The 26,291-nt window shown below is 60.1% G+C and overlaps 2 protein-coding genes across 4 annotated transcripts; both read left to right on the top strand.

The window, feature by feature from the left end:
• The first annotated feature begins 3,521 nt into the window (after positions 1-3,521).
• On the top strand, positions 3,522-9,243 carry THY1 (Thy-1 cell surface antigen). 2 transcript variants are annotated; one of them, XR_003988542.1, is made up of 5 exons: positions 3,522-3,631; positions 5,985-6,066; positions 6,191-6,526; positions 7,189-7,707; positions 8,116-9,151. XR_003988542.1 is itself a non-coding variant. In XM_030464866.1 (4 exons), exons 2-4 carry the CDS (start codon positions 6,030-6,032, stop codon positions 7,299-7,301), a joined length of 486 nt encoding a protein of 161 aa, XP_030320726.1. In that variant the 5' UTR covers positions 3,523-3,631; positions 5,985-6,029; the 3' UTR covers positions 7,302-9,243. The 2 variants fall into 2 exon arrangements, 1 of the variants encoding a protein (XP_030320726.1); XM_030464866.1 differs by having other exon boundaries at positions 3,523-3,631; positions 7,189-9,243.
• Positions 9,244-10,511: 1,268 nt separating this feature from the next.
• USP2 (ubiquitin specific peptidase 2) lies at positions 10,512-25,651 on the top strand. Of its 2 annotated transcripts, XM_008498403.2 has the most exons (13): positions 10,512-10,792; positions 14,636-15,378; positions 21,731-21,781; positions 22,064-22,187; positions 22,435-22,546; positions 22,627-22,737; positions 22,871-22,935; positions 23,030-23,133; positions 23,221-23,301; positions 23,458-23,536; positions 23,646-23,753; positions 23,876-23,996; positions 24,104-25,651. In XM_008498403.2, exons 1-13 carry the CDS (start codon positions 10,531-10,533, stop codon positions 24,189-24,191), a joined length of 2,049 nt encoding a protein of 682 aa, XP_008496625.2. In that variant the 5' UTR covers positions 10,512-10,530; the 3' UTR covers positions 24,192-25,651. The 2 variants fall into 2 exon arrangements, with proteins under 2 accessions (XP_008496625.2, XP_008496633.1); XM_008498411.2 differs by lacking the exons at positions 10,512-10,792; positions 14,636-15,378 and adding an exon at positions 19,101-19,439.
• Positions 25,652-26,291: the final 640 nt, after the last annotated feature.

The raw sequence follows: 26,291 nt of genomic DNA on the forward strand, positions 1-26,291 counted from the left end.
CACCCCCAGGCTGGGGCACTTCTCCACAACTAGGTGTGAGCACAGAGCCAGGATTTTCTGCCAGCCATGGTGGGCAAGCAAAGAGGGAGGAATGGAAGGAAGTGAGGCACGTTACTGCTGACAAGTCTGTCGATGCAGGGCCTGGAGCTGATTCCTCACAGGCACCTCCTAACCCTGCATCACCATTAGACTGAGGTCTTGAGTCTCTGGGGCCTTTTTGTACCCAAGACACAGCCATAAAACAGGTAGAGGCTATCAAAGAGAAGCCTGGCCCATTGCAGACAAAACTCCCTAGCAGAGCTGGGGCTTTGTGCCAGCCAGACATCTCCTTTGCTAGGCTATTGTGGCTGCTTGAAGCACAGCAGACCCCAGCCTGGTGCTGCAGCAGGATCCCTGCTTGCCCCTGTTTTCCGTGTCTGTGTGCTGCATGCAGGAAGGAGGGGAGCACAGTCTCCTCCACCCCTGCTCTACGCAGTAATGCCACAAAGCCCACGGGCTTCGTATCTGGGCCATGCTACATATAGCATCCATGGAGCCTCACGGGGCTCCCAAGAGCCATTTTGTCTCAAATCAAGGGCAAAGCTCTTCTGCAGCCTCCCTTTCTTGTCCCTCAAAGATAGGGTGGGAAGCAGCAGGGTTTGATTTAGAGTACTGAGAAGCATGAATTCTCTGAAGCCATCCTGGAGCTCTGAGGCCTGACCAGTGTGCCAGGAGGAGTGGGGAAATGCAGGGGCAAGCACTGCACCGCGAGGCAGGGGAGCATTTCTATCAGCCAAGCCAGATCAATAGCACAGATTCTCGGCTGTCCTCCCTCACTCCTCCTTCTGCCAGCTCTAATGGCCTCAGAGAAGGTGCCAAGGGTCTGTCCTCAGGAACACAGCCCTCAGATCCTGGTAGCTGGGGGCCTCATGTCCTCTCTCCTCAGCAATGAGCAGTGGGGGAGCAAATGGCTGCTGGCAGGGAATGGCTGCTGCCTGGGCATCCTGCTGCCACGTCTTGCAGCAGGACCTGGAGTGCACTGCTGCGTGGTGATTTCTGAGCAGGAGGGAGAGGGAGGGACTCTGCTTCCCGTGTTTGGGGGTAGGCTGGAGGAAAGGGAGAGAGATTCCTCTTAGTAAGGATGTGCACCTGCCTTTCCCCTAGAAGAAGGGCATCCCCTGCAGCAGGATGTCCTTGCGGCAAGGCCAGGTTTCAATTGCTGCAGCAGCACCGGACACCAGAGTCGTGGTCCCCGTCAGTCCCTCTGCTCCCAACCTGCCTCTTGCAGCTACTGAGAGCAGTGATGTCCCTGACACACTCCAGCTGACTTTCCACATATCCTGGCTTTCTCTCCAGACAGGAGCAGTCTGGCTGATCTGAGCTCCTAGGAGGGCTGTCTGTGCCCTGCCTGTATCTTCCTGTCTGTCTGTCCTGCTGCATCGACCCACAGCTGCTGTACTGCACTAAGTCTGTTTGGCTACCCTGGTGTTTGTGCTTGGCTGGCTGTTTCTCTGCCCAAAACCTTCCATTGCAAATGGCTGCCTGTCCCCCTCTCCATTTGTCTCTCTGTCATTATTAGATTTGCTCCTTCCCACCCCCTGTCTTTTCTTTCAGCCACTACTCAGAGGTCAGTGCATTAGGTGTGACTTGGGGACTGATTTTCTCTGGTTTGTGGAAGGCAGCCAGACTGCAATCTGCAGTGAAGGGACGATCCAGCTGGAGAACCTCTGCAAGGAGCCTCCTGCAAATACCTAGGCAGGATGCTCACTGCCAGCACTGCCCAGAAACTGCACAATCACACCTGCCTCCACAGCACCACCAGCCAGGAACTTAAAGGGAGATGAAATCTCTTTGCAATGGGGCTTGGGCAACTGCATGCCTTAAAAAGCCAGTTCTCTGAGCTTGAATTCCCTGGCTGTCTGTGCTCACATATCTGAGGGTGAGGGTGGGGATGTGGAAAAGGTTGTGGGGATGTGAGGCTAGATGGAAAAGGAACCTGTGTGTTTGCACATGTGTGCACATGGTTACGTGAGCTGAGGTGGGATGCAGACTGCCTGCTTGCTGTTTTTTTACAGCCTGACAACATAGCAACAACATTTCTTGTGTTTGTCTGCTGGCATTGCATTGACCTGCTTCCAGTCATGCTTGTGGTGGATTTCTTTGTCAGTTTGCCATTCCTTTAACCTTATCGTTAGCCAGCACTGTCAGTCTGTACCATCCTGGGTCTCTGGTGTGGTTGTGTTGCAGTGCACATGCAGCTCTGTATGACCCCACAGTCAGGGTCCATTCCACACCTGATGGGGTCAGGCCTTTGGTCTCCTCATGGCAGCACACTGGGAACCCTGCTGCACACCCCCTGGGCATCACACAGCCCCCCTTAGCTAGCCTGGGTGTCTGGCTCTGCAGCCCACATGGTGAGTGAGAGGCCAGAGCCCAGATTTGGTAGGGTTAGCAAAACTCTGTTGCACAGCCACCTTCCAAAACCTCAGCACTCAAATGTCACCTGGGATCAGTTTCTGCTGGAGCAGAATATGACTTTTCATATCATCTTTCACAGAGCCATCCCTTTTTACAGAGCCCAGCCTCAGGGTGTGGGAGAAGGTGAGGACAGAGCAGGTTATCCTGAATGCCTCTGCTCCTTCTTGAAGTGCCTTGGGACCCAAACCCACAGGGAGAACATCTCCCCAGTGCTACCCTTCTGTCACCTCAACCTTGTCCCAAGAATAGGGAAGAGATCTTTAGCCAAGCTGCTCTCTGAGTCCAAACATGTTTTGCCTGTGCAGAAAGCAGTTCTGCTTAGCCCCTTCCCAACCACACAGTGATGGGAGCCTGTGGGGGGTAAGCCCTTGGTTGTGTCCTCACTGCCACCACCCCTGGGCCTAAAACTTAAGGCTTGTGGCCAATGGCATCACAGGCAGAGCTGCAATTCCAGCCACCGTTTCCCACCTGAAGGAGACCTGTGTTGCTTGGGTCTTTGGTGGCTTGGTGTAGACTGACTTCATTGGGCATTACACATCTGGGGAGAGGGGATGCTCCCTCCCTCCTCAGCAAAGCCCAAGCCAAACTCGTTCTTTCCACTTCCAGTGAATCCATCTTTCCCAGCAAAACAACTTCTACGTTGCAGGGGGCAGACAGGGCTTGGCAGCTCATCTGCAAAACACCAAGTTCTCATGGCAGTGGGGATCTTTTGCCCTTTCTAGTTCACAGAAAGAGGAGAAAGGGAGTGAAAAGGGGACCAAACGGGACCCCCTACATGGGTGTGTGCCCCAGCCCCGCCAGGCTGAGGGGTCGTCCTGCCGGTGCCCCCATCCCCGCCCGAGGGGCTTCCCTCCTCCGGGACTCCACACCCCACCCGTGCCCCAGGCTTGGACCGAGCCCCCCGGGGACGTGACAGCCGCATCCCGGGGCAGGGGCAGCCCCGCAGAGACAGAGCCCCCCCTCTACCCCCCACCTCCACCTCCCCCCACACCGCAGGGCCGGGGGCCGACCCTGCGTGACGCCGCCCGGCACTGATTTGCTGGGGCCGCCCGCCCATCCCTTCCCAAACTGCGGGATCGCCGCACCGCCCACAGCCCCGCCGGGCAGCGCGGGCAGCACCGGACAGCGCTGAAAGCCCCGGCGGCAACGGGCAGCACCGGACAGCGCCGGGCAGGTAGGCACCGACCCCCACCCCGGGCAGCCCCCTGCCCCGGCAGCCCCCCGCCCCGGGCAGCCCCCAGCCCCAGCATCCCGGCTCCGCGCTGCGGCTCCGCCGACCGGGGGTCCCCCGGGGGTTGACGCGACCCTGCGGGACGACGCGGGGAGGAGGGTCCGAAGCATCCCGGGGGGGTCGGCGGGGCCGGGGTAGCCTCTTGTTCCTGCCCGGCTGGCGGGATGCTCTGCCCGAGCCTGGCCGCCGGGGAGGGGCTGGGTGTGGAGGGTTGCGGTCACCAAGGGAGATGATCTGAGCGTTTTGGCGTTGGTAGCCGATGCTCCCCTGCTCCCCTCCCCTGGAGGATGGGGACTGCGGCATTCCTCCCTGGGCACGCCTGTGCGCACGCTTGTGCCGCAAGCCTCGTCCCGCTCCTCTGGTTGCCACGCGGTGCCACACGCGTGCCCGCGCCCTTCGCGGGGGGCAGCTGGAGCCCCGACCCCTCCTGCCCCTCGCAGAGCCCGGGCAGAGGTGCATCCTCATCCTGCCTTGCTGCTTTTCCTTGCACACCCGCACGCAGCATGCACATCCCCCCTTTTTGCAGCCGCTCCCGAGCGCAGCCAGGGGCTCAGCCCGTTCGTCTGGCTCTCCTCTTCCCCGACGCCAGCCTCTCTCCACGGCCTGTTTGTCACCCTGGTGGGCACATTGGGGTGGCCCTGGGCGGGTGGTAGAGCCCTCACAAGAAAGCTTTGATCTGCGAGGGCTGGAGCCATCCTCGGGTCCCTTCACAAAGCCCCTGGGATCACGAATTACCTGGTTAGTTCTGCTCCTGGCACCACTGTCAGGAGGAGAGGAGGGCTACGAGGGATCCAGGGGCTTGTGAACTCAGAGCTTAGGAGATAAGAATGTTTTTATACATCGATGGGAGGAAGCCCACCATCTCTGGGAGCTCATTTGCACTGATTTTCTGGAGGAAAGCTTGACTGTGACCTAGATGGTGTCCCAGGACATTAAAAAAAGATGAGGTGGAGCCGAGAAATGACAAAGAAAGGTAGAGAGACCAGTTTCTAGGACCCCAGAGGAGACTCAGGATGACCTCCATCAAGCCTTTGCCCCCGTTCACAACCTCTTGGTTGGGAAGACCAAACAGAAGGGAAATTTTTTCCTGGCTAGGGTTCAGGGTTGCGGACACAGTCATCTTCCACAGCTTCAGAGTGAGCAAACAGTTTTGGTATTTCCTCTTAAAATGTTATATGAAAGACCAAAAAAATGCTTAAAAGACATTCCAGTTGGCTGCGGTGCAGGCACTTCCCGGCTCTTCTCTGGATGCTTAGCCAGGCTCAAATTGTGGGTCTGCTGTCCCCTCTGCCAGCCTGGAGACCCAAGGGGAGGGTAATTCACCTCTGCTGTTGGACCTGGCCCCACATCCCTCCCCAGTCTGCAGGACTGACTGCAGAGTGCTCAGGGTGTCCTTCAGCCCTGGTGTCTGCTTTGCTGCTCCCCCACCCTCTCCTTCCATTCCGCATGTCTGCAGCTGGATTCCCCATGTGGCTGCTTGGTTGGGCTGCAAACATTTAACTGATTCCTCTCAGCTGGATTGGACTGTCAGCACCCCTGGGGTTCTGACAGCACATCTTCCATCCCTGTACCCACACAGACCAGGAGGCAGCCTAAAAGGAGGGGGGCACAGGGCTGGGCACTCTGAGGGGGGACTCTACAACCCCAAAAACCTTCCACCCTGTGGCTGGGGAAGCTCAGCTCAGCCCCTGGAGACCCAGTGCCATCCTTCAGCAGTCTTGGCTCTCTGTCCAGCTGCTGTGTCCTCCCTCCTTCTCGATGCTCTTGGCCCCTTTCCCTCACTGCACTGCAATGAGTCATCTTTGCTGAGCTCACCCGCTGGAGCTGCAGGGGGGCTGGCAGGATGGGCACCCACTGGTGCCAAGGGAGGGTCCCTCACCTGGCAGCACAATCACCATGAGCCACAGCCCTCTGGGCACGGTGGGCAAGCAGCAGAGTGCATCCTGATTTCTCCTGCCTGTCCTTTGTTTGGGCACCCAGCCTGGGCGTGGGTCAGAAGGAGGGGAAGGCCCCATGGCAGGCAGCTGAAGGTCTGTGTCATGCTCTTTTAATGTGGGGGATCCAGACAGAGACAGGGGAGAGAGAGCTGGCCTGACACACACTGCCTGGATCCCTAGCGTGTCACAGGGCCAGCTGGTCCCTATGCAGTGACTCAGACATCACGATGAGGAGCAGGCTGTAGAGCATCATCTGTGCAAGGAGAGGCCACCTGCCCACCTGTGCCCCGTGTGCCCATGTCTGCACCACCAAGTGCCCACCCATGTGTGCCTAACCACCTCTCTTTCTCCCTGTCCAGGCTCCCTTCTCAGCGACAGCTACAGCTGGGCACCTCAGTGGAAAGATGAACCCCACCGTGGGCATTGCTGTCATCCTGACAGGTACAGCTGGCACACACACATCACCTCCCTGCTCTCCAGCCCAGAGCAGCCAGACAAGGGCCAGGTGCACAGGCACCCTCAGTGCCCACTGTTCCCTCTCTAATCCCTGTTTGTCTCTCCCTAGTTCTCCAGGCTGCCAACTGCCAGATGATCAAGGACCTGAGTGCCTGCTTGCTGGGCCAGAGCCTCCGGGTGGACTGCCATTATGAGAACAAAACCAGCAACCCCCTGACCTACGAGTTCAGCATCACCAAGGACAACAGGAAGCATGTCATCCACAGCACCATCAGCGTCTCCGAGAACATCTACCGCAGCCGAGCCAACGTCACCATGCACAAGAACCTGGTGTGCCTCTACCTGCAGGGCTTCACCACCAGTGATGAGGGGGTCTACATGTGTGAGCTGAAGGCTACCAACGATTACACTGGCAACCAGATAAAGAACATCACTGTTATCAAAGGTGAGATGTGCTACCTGGCCTCAGTCCCTCCTTCCCACCTGCTTCTTGACTTCACGGGTCCAGCAGAGGAAACTGTGACCCCTCTGGTGTCCCAAAACCCTTCCTGAGAGCCATAAATGTTTCCCAACCCTTACATGTCCTTCCTACTGCCAGGAGAGCAGCCAGACACACAGATACCCTCAATCTGCCCCATCTCAGATTGCTTCCCCTTATATCCCTTGGGCCCTGCCTTGGACACATTGCCCTGGTGTCATCCCATAGGTGATGCTTCATAGTCAGTCCCAGCAGAGGGGACAAGTCTGCTGGTGAAGGACTGAAGAGGCATCTGGTCTGGAGCAGGAGCACAGTGGGGATTTTCCACATGCATCCCTCAGCAGTCCTCTAGAGGCAGAGCCCTTTGTCTTCTCTTGTGCCCATCCCCTTGTAACCTTGGTGAGGCACGAGCAGGGTGATGCTTCCTGGAGTCTCTGTGCCCCCAAAAGCTTTGCCACTACAAGGGCACGAGGAAGGAGGGGAAACAGGCAAGGGGCCGGGATGGGACTTGCTGCACTTGGGTGTCAGAGCAAAGGCAAGAAGCTGAGTCCCCGTTACCCTTGGAACACCCAGCCTGAAGCGTTCCCTGTTCCTGAGGGATTTCACTCTGTCTCTTGTCTCCTTCACAGACAAACTGGAGAAATGCGCCGGCTTCAGCCTCTTGATCCAGAACACTTCGTGGCTGCTGCTGCTTCTCCTTTCCCTGCCTCTCCTGCAAGCCGTGGACTTCGTGTCCCTGTGAAACGAGGAGCGCGCACCCGCAGGCACCCGCACGCACTCAGGCGCACGCACGCACACACCCGGTACCCCAGCCCACCCGCCTCCCCCCGCCAGAACGCAACCCTGGGGAAGAGAAGCTGAACCATTTGGAACAAGGGGAACCTCTCTCTCTGTGTTATCTCTATATAAGCCGTATATCTAACGCTGACCACTGTCCTGTGCATCACACGCACACCTGCCCCGCTCCGAAGCATGGTGGCTCTGCTAGGCAGCACTGCTTCCCCATCACACCTCCCCGCTGGGCAGGCTGGCTGCTTTGCTCCTGTTGGGAATACTGGAGACTCGGCCCCACACGCTTCTCCCGACCCTTTAATTTTGGGGGTTTGCCTGTTCTCAAATGGGGGAAAAACACCCAGCTGGATTGGCAGGTAAGAAGAGAGAGAGAGGTGATGCGAGAGGGTGTGAGGGGTCCCCTTGCTGGGTGCTGTGCCCACAGCCCCTGGAGGAGATGGGGCTGCCAGCATCCCCAGCCCACCCTGCCCTCTAACCACATGGCTTACTGATTTCTCAGCCTGCCTCCTCGCCCTGAGTCACCCCAAGCTGCCGTGACTGGGAGGGGACACTAGGCAAGTCCTGTCTTAAATTAAGCAGGGAGGAGACAGAATGAGCAGGGGAGGCATGGTATGATACTGGACCTGGGCAAGTTGGAAGGAGAGAAGGTCCAGGAGGCACCCAACAAATGCCCCTGCCTCCTTCAGGATCTTCTAGGACACTGGGAGGGAGCTCCTTGGAAGTGTGCTTTGGCAGCAAGTTTTTCCTAATCTGTTTTTTTACAGCTGAGCTGGAAGTGAGGCCTCCTCCAGACATCACCAGGTACCTTTGGGTTGCCTGAGCCCAAGACACTACTTGATCTCCCTGGGGACCAGCCCTTAGCTGTGACGAGAGCTGCCAGCACCCGCTCACAGTGGAGGCAAGCAGAGCCTCTCTGAGCTAGCCACAGCCCCACCTTCACCCCAGGGGCTCTCAGAGCTACATCCAGGCAGGCTGATGGGGATGGGTCTTCCTTACGAGAGTGTGATCCCAAGGTCACTGCAGGGATCTCTCACTCTGTCTTCCCGAAGGAAACATCTGGGAGCTCTGGATCCTTCCTCATGGCACACATCCCAGTGCCTGGACCCAGGGAGGCTTAGCAGCCTTCCTCCAGTGCAGTCTTCCACCAGTCCCTGGGAGAAGCCCATGTGCCCCCTCTCTTCTCTCTCCCCTGTTTCAGCATTTCCCTGTCCCATTTAAGAGCAGAAGAGTGCCTGAGGGCAGCCCAGCTCTTGGCCACTGCCTCCCCAAGTCCAGTACCTTCCCAGGGGTCGTCAAGAGCTGGGAGAAGGATGCACAGCTCACCTCTGCCAACCCAGCCCTGTCCCCATGGCCCTGGGGACCCCGGGGTGTGGCACAGGGGTAGGGGAAGATGCAGGCAGGACCCTCCTTGTCCCTGGGGTGAACACCAGCCCCACCTGAGCTGTGCCACCGCCGCAGAGCGCCATCCACAGCAGCAGCTTCCCCCCTCTCCTCACTCTTCTCCAGACTCCTTGAGCTGCCTCCTGCTCCCCTGCCTGTTCCCTGCCCTTCCCTGCCTGCTTGCTTGCTGTCTAGTGCTGCTGAGGCCATGTATAGCTGAGGTCTGGCGTCACCCAGCTCCCTGGGCTTGCTGGTGAGCACTGGGGCAGGTGCAGAGCTCAGCCGGCAGAGCTCGAGTCTCATTATTATTTTTTTTTTTCTGGTGAACATTTGTAGTTGTTTCCACAGCTTGTCGTAAAAGAAATTCTGTTAAGGGGAAGGGGGGGGGAAAGAAAAAGAAAAAAAAAAAAAAGAAAAAAATATAGAACCCTACAAAAAGCAACAATGACAACAAAAAAATCCCTTTCCTCCAGGAGTGTTCCTCTGTCTGCACAATAAAACCCTAGGTTGTGTGTTGGAGCCGTGTGTGAGGCGGTGGGGCAAGGGGCCATGGCAGGGCAGTGAGGGCAGGGACAGCTTTTGTCCTCACCCCCTGGATAGGGGGGAACATCCTTCCCAAGCAGCTCCCACCGTGCCCCCCTCCAGGCCTCCAGCAGCCTGGACCCTGTGGAGTGAAGCAAGCAGAGGCCAGACTTGCCTTTCCTGGGGAGGGTGAACCCCTCCTGGAGCACAGACCCAAGGCTTTTGCCCCCATCCCTATCCCCTCTTGCTCCCAGAGCCACCCATGGCAAAGCAAGGTAGGTACAACTGAGCATCATGGGCTGGTCCTGGCCCAGCCATCCTCCAGGGTGGGAATTGCTGGGGTGGGAGCACATGTGGGAGAGGGGCTGAGTGTTCTCCTGCCCCTGGGGTGGTGTGCCTGTCATGCTAAGGTCCTTCCTGCATGCCCATTCCTGAGTACTACCTCTGAGGGTGCCAGGGGCTCCCACATCCTCCAGAGCATCTGGAGCAGCCATGTCCTGCTCCCTGCCCAGGACCAACATTCCATCCTGAGAGGTGGGGACTGCAGGACACACTCACCCATGGATTTGGGAGTGGGGCCTCTTCACCATCCCCTAACACCACCCTGCAGCAGCCTCCCAGAGTAACACCCAGACGCGTGGCCCTCCCTGTTTAAGGGCTGGAGCCAGGCAGGAGGGAGGAAAATGCCACCCTAATTGCATCCCTCCTAATTATCCTTGGCAGGTGCTCACTGAGTCACAGCCGCCCAGGTGCCGTGTACAGCCAGGCCACGCTGTCCTGGGTGGGTCAGGCATGAGGGGTGGGTGCTCCTGTGCCTGCATCACCATCTTAGGTGATGCCAGCTCCATCTTAAGGGGCTCTTTTCCCTAAGTCTTGCCTCAAGGGGGGCAAAACCCAGACCACCTCTTCCCTTCACCTTGATGTTCTGCTCCAGACCCTACTGGCAGCCATGGACATCCCCTCTTTCTGCCTCCCTTGCCACATCAAGTTGCTCCCTCTATGAACCCTCCATCCATTCTTTCCCTCCTGGACTCCCATCACCCTCCCAAGCCTCTCCCCTTCCCACTCTGACTCTCAGTCATCCTTCTCCATTCCCACAGCCCCTCTGCCAGCACACCCCTTGCCATGGGCCACCAGTCCCCTGAGGCTGACGTCCCCTTTAAGCCTCCAGAAGCTGGAATGCGAGAGGAGCATTTCAACGCCCTGTGAGGTCAGATAAAGTCACTATATTTATCTAGCTGGTAACCTGAGCCATGAATATCTGTGGTGGTGTTTTTATGTGGCCCCACAGCCCTTCGGCTCAGCCCCCTCCGGCCATCGCATCCACTCCCTGCAGGGTGGAGGAGCTGAGCTGGGGGGTGGTCTATCCCCTTGCCAAGGGCTGGGTGCTGCCAGCCCCTCCACATCCCTCACTCTCCTCCAGCCCCAAAGGAAGAGCTCGGAGGAGCCAGGATCCTCTCCCCACATTCAGCCCTGTGGGCATCATCCCACCACCCGCTGCTTGCCCCCCGCCGTGCCTCGCACCCGACCCACAAGCAGGTGAGTAGAGGGGGTGCCCTGGGGAGGGGGGCTGCAACATCAGAGACCCCGAGGTGCTGGCAAAACTGCTCCCTATGTCCTCTGGCTGGGTAAAACCATGGGGGGAGAGGTTTACAGTCTCTGCATCTCTGGAGAGCAGGTTCAGAGTTCACACACGAGAGCTTGGCAGCTCTCCTCCAACAAACTGCTCTCCCTGGCACTCTCCTTTTCCCCCAGCATGGGCAGAGCCCTTTGCTCAGATGCTTCCCTGGGGTCCCTTTTTTTCCACCCGCAGACCTCAAAGCAACACATGCCCTGGGTCTTACATCAAGGTTCCCCCATGGGTTTGGGGTTTTACTGCCTGGGGGGTAGCCCAGGAGCTGTGAGTAGCAGGTTCTGCAGCCGAGTGGGTATGTGTCAGCAGCACAGAGTGAGCCCAGGGTGATGACTCCTTGCCCAGCACATGTGGGGTGAATTTGGAGGATTCTCAGGCCCAGTGGCTTGTAGGGGAAGGGCCCTGTCCAGGATGGCCCCAGCTACATGCATGACCTTGAGCAGGTCCTGTCTCTCTGGGGTGTGCAAACAAAAAAGAGAGGGGGGGGGGCAGTGCTGGAGCCAGGGGGGCTTCTCCCCAAGTACTGCAGCAGGGCTGGGAGAAGGGCTGCCAGGCAGCCAGGGCACTAGGGTCTCTATCTGCTGACTCAGGGCACTCCTTAGTGACTCCAGCCCCGTGCAAGGAGGAAATGCTTTGCAGCACATTCACCCCAGGGCTGCTCACAGACAGCCATCCTAGAGGGAAATGCAGACACCCCAAAGGGATCCCTTGCCTGCCAGGTGGACACAGAGCCCCTCCACCCCAGGCCACTTGCAGATTGGACCAAACAAAGTGCTTCTTACAGAGTCCTCCCCCTCTCCTGTTCTCTGTTGTTGTGGGTTGCGAGCTCCCATGTAACCTCCGGGCTGGGACATTGTGTCTCAGAGGAGAGAGGACACAGCTCCAAGCCTGCGTAAACGAGAAGCAGCTGTGCTGCAACACCTTGGATGGAGCCAGTGCTGTGTAAGCTGAGCCTGCCCTGGGGCTCCAGGGCCACCAAGGGGGACAGCTGCCACCGGGCCACCGGGCCACAGGGCCACAAACAGGGGGGCTACAGAGGCCAGAGAAGGAACAGAGTGTCTGCTTCCAGGGATTGCCTCCCAGCTTTGGGATGAGCTCCCCATTGGCATGACACCCCAGCAACCCCAAGGTGCCCTGGCACCCGGGTCCCTGGTGCTGGGTGCCAGCGGTCCACGTGAGGGTTGACCGGACATTCCTGTGCCTCAGCTTCCCCTGACAGACATCCCTGGGAGGATGATGAGGGTGCAGAAAGCCTGACTCAGCCGTGCCAGCCCCAGGGCTTCGCCAGGCAGCAGGAAAACTCAGCACTATTACGGGCAGGGAGGGGCCAGGAAGCGCTGGGAGGAACCGGGGTTTTCTCACACTCCCTCGGCTCCTCTGGGTCCTGGCACGTTCTGCTCACCCACAGCCCTGGGGTCGTCTCTGATGTGACATGGGGACTCTGAGGACTCGGCAGCGCAGGCAGTCCTAGCAGATGCGACGTTGCTCCATGGTAAGTATTCAATTCCCTTCATTCCCACAACGCCAATGGGAGAGCTGCGGTACCTGGGGCAGACTCCTCCTCCTGACCCCCACATCCTGCCATCGGATCCCCAGCATCTCCAGGGCACATGTTTGCTCTGTCCTGCTGCCAGAAAGCACCTGCTGCCCTCCCAGTCCCGAGACAGTGGCTCTCCCGGGTCAGATGCACCCTGTGCACACCCATGGGAAACTGCTCCTGGTGTGGTGCTGGTGCTGGCCCGGCACAGCAGGAGGGGACAGGCATCTCTGGCACTGGGTGATGGCCCAGGGTACTATCAGAAATAGCTGGCATGGCTGGCACTGGGTGATGGCATGGGGCTGAACTGGCACTGAGGCACCTGTCTGAAGCCCAGATCGTATCTCCTGGATAAAGGGATAAGGAACAGAGGCAGCTGGGAGAGGTCCCCCCCATGCCTAGCTGCTCCACATACCAGCAAGGCAGGCAGCCAGGCATGGGCTGGCTCCCTGGGAGCCCAGGGCCTCCATTGCTCTCACACTGGTGCCTGTGGGGGGTGCCAGTTCCTTGGCTGGGGTCCCACATCCCTCTGGAGTGAAATTCTCCACATTCATGTTGAATCCTGGCTGGCAGAACCACTTCTGGGCCCTCTTCGTGAAGGCGAGGGTGGCCACTGCCTGGCCAAGAGGAGTTGGGTGTTTTGTGGAGAACTTGCCTGGGAGCTGATTATTCACCTCTCAGCCTCTGTTCCCAAACAGGTCTGTGCACTCCACCTTGCTCTTGCTTGTAAATAGTTTCCTCTCCTCTGTGGGACGATTGCTCCCTGGGCAATAACAACAGCAACCAGGATGCAGCCAGATGGCCAAAAAGCCAGGCTGCCAGCCAGGAGGCCACGGTGACTGGATGGTGCTTCTCACCACCACCTCCTAAAAGCAGTCCCAGGGCATTTCCACCCTGGGACTAGATGGCCAGGGGTGGCTGACAGCACAGCCACCTCACCCATCACCCCCAGGGTCTGTGGAGCCACGGGACTCATCCCTGCTCTGCACGGCTCCTTCCTGCTGCTCCGGTGTCACGGGGATGGCTTTTGGATGCCTGACATGAAAAATGCAGGGCACGCACGTCCTGGCCGAGGCAGGGAGGTTCCGGACAGGTGATAGACATCCCCGGGGAGTCCTGAGCTCTGATCAGGATGCTGTGGTGACTCCTCTGGCTGGGGATCCGGCACCCCAAGGCTGGCTGCCCCCTGCGTGCTGCCGGAGCTGCGCAAGGGCCGGGCCAGGCACGGTCTCCGTCACCTCCTGGCTTGGAGCAGGGCCAGAGCCCGCCCCGGCTGGGCTGGGAAAAGCCTCTGAATCAGGGTCATCTCCCGGGTGATTGGAGACTCTCCGAGCCACATGAGCCACTGTCCTGCCAGGGAAAGAACGCCAGGCACCCGGGGAGCTGAGCGCCGGCAATTCCAGGACAGAGGATCCCGGCGGGGGTCCTGCCCACCCCGGTACCAGCAGCAGCCCCAGGACAGGTAGGGGAGCAGCCATCAGCCCATCAGCCTGTGTGCCGACAGAAAACTTCCCTCCATCCCCGGACAGTCTGCGTTTCCAGGTGCAGGAAGCTGTTGGCTACCACGCTGCCCTCTCCCAGCTCTGGGCTGGCTCCGATGTGCTCTGGGGGACACTGTTCCTGTCCCTCCTATGCTCCTCTCCTGTCCCATGTAGGTGTCATGGGGAAGAAGCCACCAGCTCCCTCTCAAGGCTGAGTGCTGGGCTGTTTCCCACCCTGTGGACTGGCTCTGCCTGGCTGGGGGCGGGCACAGAGCCCACTTGTTCAGCTTGAATGACTGATGGGGGGCTGGCAGGGAGAGGAGCAGGGTGCTTGGGTGGCCAGGTTCCTGAATGAGGGCATCCCCAGCTGTCCCCACAGCCCCTGAAGGCCCCTGAGTGGTTGTGGCTGCATCAAAGTCTTCAGCCACTGCCTGGTGTTGGGCACCAAGGGGTGGATGGCCAGGACTCCAGCACTCATTTCCTGACCTTGCCTCAGTTTACCTCTCAGCCACACATGGTGTGTGTTAGCAGTGAAAAGGTGGAAAAGGCCAGCACCCTGCCAAGCCCTGATGCTTGGCAGAGGATGAGCAGAGGAAGGTGCTGGGCTGGCTTGATCAGTCAGTTACCCCTGCCTGTCTCAGCCATGAGCTACGGGGTGGATGCTGGTGATCAGTGTCACATTCTGCTGACTTTGGGATGTGGAAGCTGACCGTGGGCTTCTTTGCTTGCAGTCGATGCCTCCCGGAGAGCCCTCTGCACCCCATCCTCCAGCATGTCCCAGCTCTCCTCCACCCTGAAGCGATACGTGGACTCATCCCGCTATGCCGAGACCACCTACAGCAAGGTGCCCAGTGCCCACAGCTCCTACACCTCCTATGGATCTACCGTGTCCACTTCCTATGCAGACAGCAGCAAAATTGGCTTCAAATCCAGCTACCTGGGCTCCCCCCGGTACCACCACATGGGGCTGTCCCCAACCAGTGGCTATGACAGCAGCCGACTGCCCCTCTACCCCGACTCCAGCATCCGCCTGAGCCCCACGTACATCCGCACCCAGCCCCGCTCACCCGGGGGTGGGCTGAGTGGGGGTGCCTGTTACACCTTCACGGGGGGGCCCAGCAGCCTCCCAGCCTATCTGCCCACCACGTCACCTCTCAGCCGTCACAAATCCATCAGCCACTCAGACCTGGCACGGGAATTTTCGGGGCTGCACACCTCGGACAGTGCCTACTCGCCCACCAGGGGCCACCAGGAGCTCGGCCCCCTGCAGGGTCTCTACCAGGCTGCTGCTCACTCTGACTATGTCCGTGGATACCTGGAGAGCTACGGGAGGAAAAGCAGCTTCTCCACGGGCCCCCTCAGCCCCTCGCAGGCCCCCCTGGGCTCTGTCCTGCCCCCCTCGGGCCCCCGCTGCACCAGCCAGCCCTGCGAGAGGAGTGATGGCTACAGTGACGCACCCGCCCGGGACCCCATGGTACGTGGTGCCTGATGGGGTGGGGGATGAATCCAGGCTGTGGTGGGGTATCTGGTCAGTGCTGAGCCAGGGATGGGGGGGGGTGCATCTCGTGGGCTCTCCCTGGGGATCTCGATGCACTGCTCTGTGCCTCAGTTTCTGTGTCTGTGCCATGCTGCTGACTCTCCAAGCTGCCCTTGCTGGCACAGCACTCCTGGCCAGAGCTGCTGAGACAGCCCTGTGTGGGCAGGCAGGTGTCCTCTGTGGGGCTGTGTTCTTCACTCCCCAGCACTGCTGGGAGCACAGCTCACAGGGCTCCACATGGGTGCTGTGAGGCTGAGGGTGCCCCCGTGCTGGCAGGACCTTTCTGTACGTGTGTGTGACAGTGGGTGGTGGCACACATGGGAGTGCTCACACCCTCCTGCATGCAAAATGGGTGCACACATCTGTGTGTGATCACATATGTACACCATGGTGGCACATTGTCCCCACGCAGATGACTCTGCCCATGTTCCCCGTCCTCTGCTCCCTCCCAGCCCAGTGTGGGGCTGAAGAGGGTGTCCTGCTGCCTTGTCCCAGCTAGAGAAGGTGACATGAGAGGGCTAGCTGCTCACCCAGCTGGGTAAGGCAGGTTTTGCTGGTGCTGGCTCTAGCAGAGTGACTTGGTGCCCAACTGCTGGTCAGGTTTTCCCATCCGTCCCCATGCCCTTTGATGCCTGATCCTTGGCATGGTTTGCTGCTGCCATCTTGGGGATCTGTGCCCCAGCACGGGCCATGGCAGCCAGGGAAGCAGCAGATTCTGTGTGGCAGTGGCTGCATCATTCACAGGGGCAGGCACTTGGTGCCCCAGGTGTTGGGGTGCACCAGCAATTGGTGCTGCACCATCCCCAGAGCCTCAGCCCGGGCCAGGAGCAGGCATCACGCACACAGACCAGCTTGGGTGCACAGGGGAGCAGCCTGGTAATTTTCCACTCAGGTTTCCTTCCAAGATCTGGTCGGGCTCTGCCCGTGTTGTCTCCTGCTCTCTTTCCAGTTGGCCTTCATTCACTCATGGTAGAGGCTGATCTGCCCCAGTGCAGAGTCTGACCTGCCCTTTGCTTCCCTGTGGCTCTGCCCCACTGTCATCTGCCAAGTCAGGAGGATAAGCAGCACTCTCCACCCCAGAGCCAGCTGCACCACACACCATGGGGCAGCAGGGTCTGAGTTGGTCTTGTGGGCTGCAGGAAAATGCTGCCAAGACAGAGCTGACAGGTGGCAAAGGTGAGCAGGGGTTGGGAGATTGCACAAGGTGCTGGGGTGGGCATCTGTGCCAGGACAGTCCGGGAAGCTGGATCAGTGACACTGGCTTAGGTTTCCTTGGTGTTTTGATGGGCACACCTGCCATTTTCCACTCCTTTGCTTTTTTTCCTCCCTTTCCCAAGCTGGGAAGCAAATGTACCGATCATAAACCAGACTCGGGCACCTGTTGATGCCTTGGCACTACCATTGGTTCTGCCCCATTACCCAGCCCCGAGGGCAGTGCCAGCAGCACCTGTTCCCACCGGAGCCAGGGCATGGCAGGGCTCTCACAGAGCCATCTCCCATCCCTTCTTCCACAGCCACTTCCTGCCTCTGCATCACCATCCGGATGAGCTTGCAGCCAGGGAGGAGGATGCCCCCATCTGCGCCTACTCACATCATCACTTTGTGCCTCAGTTTACCATCCTGCAGGGCCAAGGGAGGTTGTGTGCAGCTGCAGTGAGTGTCTGTGCCTGCTGAGCCACCAGTGCCACGCAGGGCCACGCTTGGCTCCCGGCTGTGCCGCCCCATTAACCACCCTGGGTGAACATAGGGTCAGAAGGCCAGAGCCACCCACAAAATCGCCAGCAGCTCCCTGCAGTCCCATCCTGAGCAGCTGACACCTTTGGCCTGCAGCCAATCCTCACCCTGCCTGCCTTGCTGGTGCCAGCCCAGCCCATGGCAACCTCTGCCCATGGCAGAAGGTCACTACTGCAGAAAGAACAGCTGAGGGCAAGGAGCTGGTTCTGAGTGATGCCTCCTTGATGGGGTCATCCTTCTCTTTGCTGCTCCAGCTTTGCCCCAAGAGCCCTGCGTGCTGCTCCAGCTCCAGGGGAATTTGGTCCTTGGCTCTGGGTGCCTGATGTCACCAGGACACGGGGTGAGCAATGAACGGGCTCTGCCAGCACAGCACATCCCCAGGGAGGGTGCTGTACCAGCACCTTGCATGGTTCTTGGGGCAAGGTGTGCACTGGGCCAGATCCTGCTCACGGGCTGCATGCTGCAGGGCAGGGTGGCAGGAGCCCTGGCTGGCATGAGTACAGAGGTTTGTGCCATGGCCCTGGGGCCCAGGCTGCTAGGCTGTGGGAGTGTGCTGCAGGGCACCCACACAGTCCGTGTGAGGCTGAGGGGGGTGTGCAGCCCCCTGTGCACGTTGTGTCCCTGCCTGTGTATGGTGTACACACCACAGGGTGTGTATATATATACACACACACACGCACACGCAAGCAGGGATTACGACAAGCATCCTGTTGTGATGCAAAAAGCCCTGGCCCTGCAGATGAATAACGCTGCAAGATGCCTCCTCAGATATTTTTTGCTGGTGCCAAAAATAGTCTCCATCCCTCCCCCCCCCACCGCCAGCCCCTCCACTGGCTGTGCCGAGCTCTCACCGCGGCCAGGAGAGGCTGCATTGGCAGCAATTAGATTCAAACATCAGGCTCTGGTTCTGGCTTGGGGTATATATTGGTGAGGGCTGGCATGAGAGGAAAGCAGGCTCTGCTTGGTGCTTCCAACACCGCCGGTGAGGCTGGGGAGTCTGGCTGTCCTCAGAGCAGCTCGGCTCTGCTGCCTGCCTCAGCTGTAGGTGGAAATTTCCCGGGGCGGGTAGGTAAGACACCGGGGCACCAGCAGCAGCAGTCGCAAGCCTCAGCTGCTCGCCCTTCTGCGGTCAGAGAGGTGAAGCAGAGGGAGATGCAGGACTGGGATGCAGGGGACACCCGGGCTCCCTGCCAACCTCCGCATCTGCCCTTGACGCAGGAGAAAAGACAGAGCCCTGCTTGCTCTGTGCCTCAGTTTACCCAGTGCTCAGAGGCAAGACTCCAGGTGGGGGTCTTTGCTATTCACAGGGCACACAGGAAAGAAGAAAGGCACTGACATCCCCTCCCAGCTTGGTGCTAATGCAGCCCCCAAAGAGGGGAGGTGTGCACTGTCTGCCATTGCTCAGTTCCCCCAAATGACACTGCCTGGCAGCCTGGCACTGAGTCATGCCCGGGAGCCCCCCAACCCTCTCGGACCCCTCGCTGGGCACAGCCGCCCACACGCTGTGAGGCATCGCAGTTTTACCCAGACAGATTTAGTGAACGACCCCCGGCTGGACCAGACCTGCTCCCTGCCCAGCGCCCACCGATATTTCGCGTGGGGCGTGGGGCCGATCCCAGCAGCCCCATTCCCGGGAGCCGGGGGGGGGAGCACGGTGCTGCCACCCCCGTGATGCCAACGCGATTCTGGGGGATGACGGTCCCGGGGAAAGGGGGGGAGCGCCGCTGCCGAGATGGAGAGGAGGGGTCCGGGGCTGCAGCCCCCCCAGACCCTGGTGCCGGGCTCCGTGTGCCGGCAGCTCGTCCAGCGGGCACGGCCGCCCCTCGAGGGCCCCCCTGGCTGCCGGCTGGGCCGTACCACGCGGTGCGGCGGGGGTTGGCCGTCACGGAACCCGACTGCCGCCTCTCCTCCCATTTGATGTCAGAGCCGCTCAGGTGCCGTCAGCCCCGCAGCCGGCACCGGCTCCGGCATTGCCCTGCCGAACGCTAGCGGAGCGCCGGTGTGCCTGACCCCGTGCCCCAGGCACCAGCTGGCCCTGGGCGAGGGGTGTCCCCTCGACACCCTCCAGCAGCCCCCCGTCCGTTTCTGTCCCTCGTCCTCTCGCCGTGCCCACCGGGGCCATCATGAGGGACTCCTACACAGTGACGCTGCCCGAGGAGCCCCCCGCGCTCCCCGACCTTCACAAGGACCTGCGTCCTCGCACCTCCATGCCGGGGTCCCTCTTGGTTTCCACCTTCGTCGGGTTGGTCCTCAACAAGACCAAGGTAGGAGCCCCGCGGCTCCCCGCAGCCCCTGCCCTCCGACCTGGGGGCAGAGGAGGGGGCGTGGGGAAGGGGCAGCGCCTGCCCTCTCACCTGGCCAGCGATGGGGTCCCCCTCGACATCCCAGGGGGTGCCTGGGGGGGGTGCCCGTCCTGGCTGGCCCTGGGGCCGGGGTGCCCCGGTGTCCTGCAGGAGGGGCAGGGAGAGGGCTTAGCACGTGTCGGGACACCTGGGTTTCTCTCCCAGCCCTGCCCCTGCGGTGACCTTGGCCAAGTCCCGGTGCCCCAGCCTACCAGCTGCAAGGAAAGGGCTCCTGGCCACGCTAGCCCCTTGGCAGTGTCACCAGCCTGAGCTTGGCTGTCCCCAGAGCCACAGGGGCAGATCTCTGCCGGGGGGTGAGGGGGAGGTGGCAGGGAGGGCAGGATCTTTGCACTTATGTAATTCTGGTTGCTTCAGCTCTTCTCCTGCCCCAACTGGCACCTGGCATGGGGGACCCGGGTGGGGCACGACAGTACCGATCTTGTCCCTTGTCCCCATCCCCTGTCCCCCCCTCCTGCAGCGCAGTCTCAGGGACTCCCCAGCCACCGCCGCGTGAGCCATCTCTCCTTCGCCGCCTCTGAGCAGTGTCGTGTCCTAGATAAAGCCCTGGATGGGCGAGGGGGATTAGCTGGAGTTGAGTCACCCAGGGAAGGGAAAACCAGGGGGGGAAAAAGACCTCAGTGCACACAGGCTTGGTGTGGGAGCACCCGGACTCCCTCCCTCTCAGCCTCAGCCCTCCCCTGAGGGTGTTCTGGGCTCTGGGAGGGCAGCCCAGGTCCTGGCCTGGTCAGGCAGTCACGGAGACAATGCCAGGTCCCTGGGGAGGTTTGCACCCACATTGGCAGGACTCTCTGGTCCCTCGTGGCACATGGTGGGAGCTGCCCAGCTAGGGCAACTGGATGAGCAGCGTCTGCTGGGGTTGTCTGGAGCACACTGGGGCAGCTCCCTGGAGTTGCTGCTACCCTCCCTGCCACAGGGATCTGCTGGCATCCCTTGCCCAGCTGAGCCTGGATCTTGGCTTGGGGGTCCTCACCCAGGGATAAGCAGTGTGGTTGCCTGGCACTTTTGCACAGCCACCCCCCAGCACTGATAGCCACAGAAGCCACAGCTGGGGGCATCCCTGTGTGCTGAGCACTGAGGGGACACTTGCGTGGCACTCAGGGGTCAGTCCAGCAGAGCCACATGTTCCCACACAAGGTGGTTGAGTTCCCTCTGGTGAGGGTCCCCCCTGTGGTGGGTGATGTCTGCACCGTCGCTAAGGAGCACGTGTAACTGGATCTGGGTTATTTTGGGCTGCTGTCAGGGCTGGGTGCTCAGCACCTCCCACACACACACACACCAGCTGCTGCTATTTTGGAGCTGCTGAGCCCCCTCCCCTCCTCTCCTCCTCCCCCTCTTCACCACTGAGGTGTTTGCCTGAGGGTCCTAAAAACCTGCTCAGGCTGAGGGGGCATGATCAGCGTTCTGACCTCACAAACCCCATTGCCCCCCACCCCTGCTCTACGCAGGGCTCTGAGGAGCTTTGCCCCACCACTACCCTCTGCACCAGGCTTGCCTGCAGATCGCTGTGCTCCCACCACTCACCCCCATCCGCAGCCAGTGTCCTGCACTAGGTGAAGGAGGGGTAACCCTGTGTGTCCCCCCCAGACCCCTCGGTGCTCTTGATCTCTCCAGCAAAGAGTGGCAATGCCTGGGGCCTGGCTTTCCCAGGTGGACTTCATCCCACAAAGCTGCTGTGCCAAAGTCTGGGCTGTGCTTTTAAAGGGTGTCCTGGAAGGAACACCCAGCGGGGTACACAACAATGGGGTGCTGTGTATCTCCTGATGCCATGGGGCAGGCGTGGGGCTCTGCCACCCCCCTGCTGCCTGGGGTGCAGGGCTGGCAAGGGGAGGGAGCAGGGGTGGGGGGGCCCGCACCCAGGGCATGGGGCAGCAGTGTCATCAGCCTGGGAGGACTTTGAGCTCTGTGCATGGCCTGGGCCACGGAGCTGAGCAGCAGCAGCCGGGTGAGCAGTATGGGGCAGGCCAGCCATGGCTTCCTGCAGGCTCCTTGGCCATGGTTCTGCATGCAACTGGTGCAGAGAGCAGCTGAGGTGCTGGCTCTGCCCATGGTACCCACAGAGGGATGAGGCCTCTGCTTGCACTTGAGGGTTGGCTGTTGGTGGATGCCAGTGGCACCGTGGCCTCAGTGAGCTGCCCACAGGCATGGCCACCCCGTGCCAGGCACTATCTGAGCCCTGTTCCCTCTCTCTGCAGAGCTCCAAGGCAGTGCAGGGGCTGACTGGTCTGCGAAACCTTGGCAATACGGTGAGTGCTTACCCCAGTTGTGGCCCCAACTCACACTGAGCTCTTCTGCAGGCACGTCTCTGGGGTGGTGAGAACCCCTGTCCCTTCTCCTCGCCCCCACAACCACGCTCTCACCCCAGCACCTCCCTGCACCCCCTTCCCAGCAGTGCTGGCTGAGGAAGGGGTTCCCATGCTCCACACTGCTTCATCCTTATCCTCTGCCCACCCACCCCAGGTGTCCCCCTGCCACCGCCTGCCTCCTCTGCCTCCCGTTGCCATGGTTTTCTCTTCTGCCTCCCCCAGTGCTTCATGAACTCCATCCTGCAGTGCCTGAGCAACACCAAGGAGCTGCGGGATTACTGCCTGCAGAACCAGTACCTGCGGGACCTCAACAACAACAGCCGCATGCGCACTGCGCTCATGTCAGGTAACCCTCAGTCACCCCCTCCCTGCAGCGTGTCAGCCCTACACCACCTCCCTGCAGCATTTCCTTGCTCCCTGGGCCACCCCCACGTCCTGGGGCACTCCCACCCACTTGTGTGCGGGTGACCAGCCAGTGGGAAGTCACCAGAGGGGATGGCACCAACCGTGGGGACCCGAAGGTGGGGTGCTGAGCTGTGCCACCAGAGCTGGCCAAGGTTATCTGTGCCACTGAGCTCCCTCTCTACACACAGAGTTTGCAAAGCTTATGCAGCTGCTCTGGACCTCATCCCCCAACGACAGCGTGAGCCCCTCCGAGTTCAAGACCCAGATCCAGAGATACGCTCCCCGCTTCGTCGGATACAAGTAAGAGGTGTCAGTGTGGGGCTGGCAGGGGGGAGCTGAGCCCCTGCCTCTGCTCACCAGCCCTGCCCCGTGTCTTGCAGCCAGCAGGATGCACAGGAATTCCTGCGGTTCCTCCTTGATGGGCTCCACAGCGAGGTGAACCGGGTGCTGGTGCGGCCACGGCCCAACACGGACACCCTGGACCACCTCCCGTAAGTGCTGGTGGGGATGGAGACAGTGGAAAATCCCCATGGACAAGCCTGGCCCGGGGACTACCAGTGACCATGTGGGTCCCTAGGGACTGGGTCATGGGGGCCACACTCAGGACCACTCCATCTCTTGCAGTGATGACGAGAAGAGCCGTCAGATGTGGAGGAGGTACCAGGAGAGGGAGGACAGCCGCATAAGTGGTGAGCAGGGCTGTGGAGAGAGGAGGCAAGGGAAGGGCTGGGGGTCAGCTTGGCACCTGGGGGTCTCACCCTGCTTTGTCCCACCTCCACCCAGACCTCTTCGTGGGGCAGCTGAAGAGTTCGCTGACCTGCAGTGAGTGCGGCTACTGCTCCACAGCCTTTGATCCCTTCTGGGACCTGTCCCTCCCCATCCCCAAGGTAAGGGGTCCCCAGCAACCCCCCAGACCCTTGCCCCACACACTTTGTCCCTGACAGAGTGACACTCTGTTCACTGAACTTCTACAGAAAGGCTATGGGGAGGTGACCCTCATGGACTGCCTACGGCTCTTCACCAAAGAGGATGTGCTGGACGGGGACGAGAAACCGGTACGGGGTTTGGGGCATGGTTCCACGTGGGCATGGCCTGGTGCAGGATGGGTCCCTTTTCCCTCCACGCCTGTTTTGCCAGGACCGTGGGCTCTGTGCCTGGTGGGGCTGACCTCTGCCCTCTTCCTCCTTCCCATGCTTTTTTGTGTCCCACAGACGTGTTGTCGCTGCAAAGCCAGGACGAGGTGCACGAAGAAATTCAGCATCCAGAAGTTCCCCAAGATCCTGGTGCTTCGTATCCTTCAGGCAGAGAGATGGGGCCAAGGGGTGCTGGGGTGGGGGTGGGACTGGCAGTTCTTGGCAAGCTCTCCTTTGTCTCTCTTCTCCTTGACACGCACCCCAAGACCTGAAACGCTTCTCAGAGGCCAGGATACGAGCGAGCAAGCTCACCACTTTTGTCAACTTCCAGCTGAAGGATCTCGACCTCCGGGAATTTGCCTCGCAGAGCTGCAGTGAGTGCTGAGCCCTCCCTGCTGGGCTCCAGGCTGGGTCCCTCATGGGTCCCTGTGCAATGCTGGGGTGGTAGGAGGGGTAAGAGTGGGGCAGGGCTGAGCACTGCCTTTGCTCCCTGCAGACCATGCTGTTTACAACCTCTACGCTGTCTCCAACCATTCGGGCACCACCATGGGGGGACACTACACCGCCTACTGCAAGAGCCCCATCTCCAGCGAGTGGCACAGCTTCAACGACTCCCGGTGAGGCTGAGGGGTGGCTGAAGGGTGGGGGAAGAGGGGAGACCCTGCCCAGAGCATCCCGGTGCCTCCTCCCCGTTGCTGACAGCACAATCTCCCCATCTCTGCAGCGTCACCCCCATGTCATCCAGCCACGTCCGCAGCAGTGATGCCTACCTGCTCTTCTATGAGCTGGCCAACCCCTCCTCCCGCATGTAGCCAGCCCGGCCTCCCCAGGGGACCCCTGTGTCATCCCTCAGATCCAGCCCCTACAGGTTTCAGCCTTTTGCCACCCAGGTGCAAGAGGGAGGTGAAGAGGAGAGACCCCGAGGTGGCTGCAGTGGGAGGCTGGAGGTGGCTGGGAGCAGAACCCAGGCAAGGACACCCCAGCTCCCAAGTGAGGAGGGCAGCCTGTGGTGGGGCAGGGCCCAGGCAGCTCAGGCACCTCCTGGTCACTGGCATTTGGTTTTTACCTTAGAGTATGTTCTAGCTTCTTTTTTATTATTATTTTGTTTCTTTTCTATTTTTTTTGTGGGGTTTTTTTTTTGTTTGTTTTTGTTTTGTTTTGTTTTTGTTTGTTTCCTTTAATTTTGTTTTGGTTTTTGTTGGTGTGTAATAAAAACGCTGAGCGAGGGACTCTGGGGGGGGCATGGGTCTGCCTGTCCCACTGACTCAGCCAGGACCTCTTCTCCCCTGGGGGAGCACCCTGAGCTGGGGACCCAGGAGAGCCTCCCTCATCACTCCTGGCTTCTTGGCACTCCCATTCTGCTTGGCCATCCCAGAGGATTCAAGAACTGCTCCTGGCCTCCTCCTGGCACTTCTGAACCTCCTTGCTAAGGACCCTGGCCCTTCAGTTTCCTCCGTCCCATCTCAGGCAGCACGTCCCCAGTAGCTGCCCCATGCACACGCCTCAAAGCAGCCTGAGTTCAGGCCCAGACTCACGGACACGAGGAAGGAGAACATTTTCTGGAATTTATTTGTATTTATAGTGGACTTTGCTCAGCCTGGAGCACCTCACTGCTTCCTGGCTCTCCAAGGACTTGTGCCGGGGGATGCTTTGGGTAGGTTTTTACCTCCCTCCTCATACGACGGTGCCTTAAACCATTTAGGGGAGCGGGAGGCCATGGGGGTTGCCCAGGAACGTCTGTCCTGTGGAGGAAAAGGAGGACAGTGGCTTTCCAGGACCATCTGCAATTGGGGTTTTCTTCCCCCTGCGATCAGGAGCCCCCCTGGGTGCCTGGGGATGCACATCCCCACCTGCCCTGCTGCTCTGTCCTACAGCTAGCAAATGCCAGTGGCCTTTTTAGCCTTTTCTCTAATTTATTCTCCTCCCCATCCTGCCTTGCCTGAGGTGCAACAGGAGGAGAGATGGGCCCGACCCAGCAGAATCCCAGCCCCAGCCCGCAAGGCAGCTATGTCCAACCCAGCAACCCATCCTGCTCCCCCCTTTCTGGCCCTGTGGGCACAGGCTGAGCACTCTCCAGCATCCCACCCAGGCTGGGCCATACTGGGGGGCTCAGGAGAGGGCAGAGCAGGATGGAGGGGCTGCCCACGGCAGGTACCGGACTGGGGCAGTGTTGCTGCTTGGCAGGTGGCTTGTTTACTGTGTAAGCAAGGTGGGTGGGAAGTGTCTTGTACAAGGGAGACTTGTGCAGGAATAAATTTTAGCTTGAACAGAAGAGTGCTGTGTACACGTGTTTGTCTCTGCTTGTTTCGGGGTGGGCAGATGAAGACCTGTGGCTCCAGCAGCAGGATGGAGACCCCCGGTGAGGGGGCACCCTGTGTGGCTCCAGAGGTCCAGGAGCATCCATCCCTGGAGCACCCATGGCCTGGAGCAAGGGAGACAGGGTGCAGGGGCCTGTAGTGCCTGGAGGCAGAGAGAGCCTTTCCTCCTCCTCCTCCTCCAGTCCTGAGGAGCTCCCCTGTTGCTCAAAGCCCCTGAACAATGGTCCTTTTCTCCCCTGCTTAGGGACTGAGGCATTAAGGGGCAGAGCAGGTGGCAGAGCTCAGGACACCCGGTGCCGGGGAGGTGGAAGGGAACCTGGGACACGTTTGTCTTAGGCTCCCCAACACAGCTCCTGGGTGATCAGTGGGGTGCCCGGAGGCAGCAGGCAAACCGTGTCCCTTGCACCCAAAATCAGGGTGCTGGGGGAGGAACAGGCTCCCAGCAGGCGGGTGCAAGCACACCTTCCCCTTTAAGACGCCGGTTCTCTGTGCCAGAGCCTGACCTCGGCATCCTCAGCTGAGCTGGATTAACGGGGCGAGGGGAAGGGGCCTGCAGAGGGGACTGGGGAGCGGCAGGAATGGCCCTCGGGCTCC

The sequence above is a fragment of the Calypte anna genome, chromosome 24 (genome assembly GCF_003957555.1).
Source record: "Calypte anna isolate BGI_N300 chromosome 24, bCalAnn1_v1.p, whole genome shotgun sequence".
Lineage (NCBI taxonomy): Eukaryota > Metazoa > Chordata > Aves > Apodiformes > Trochilidae > Calypte > Calypte anna.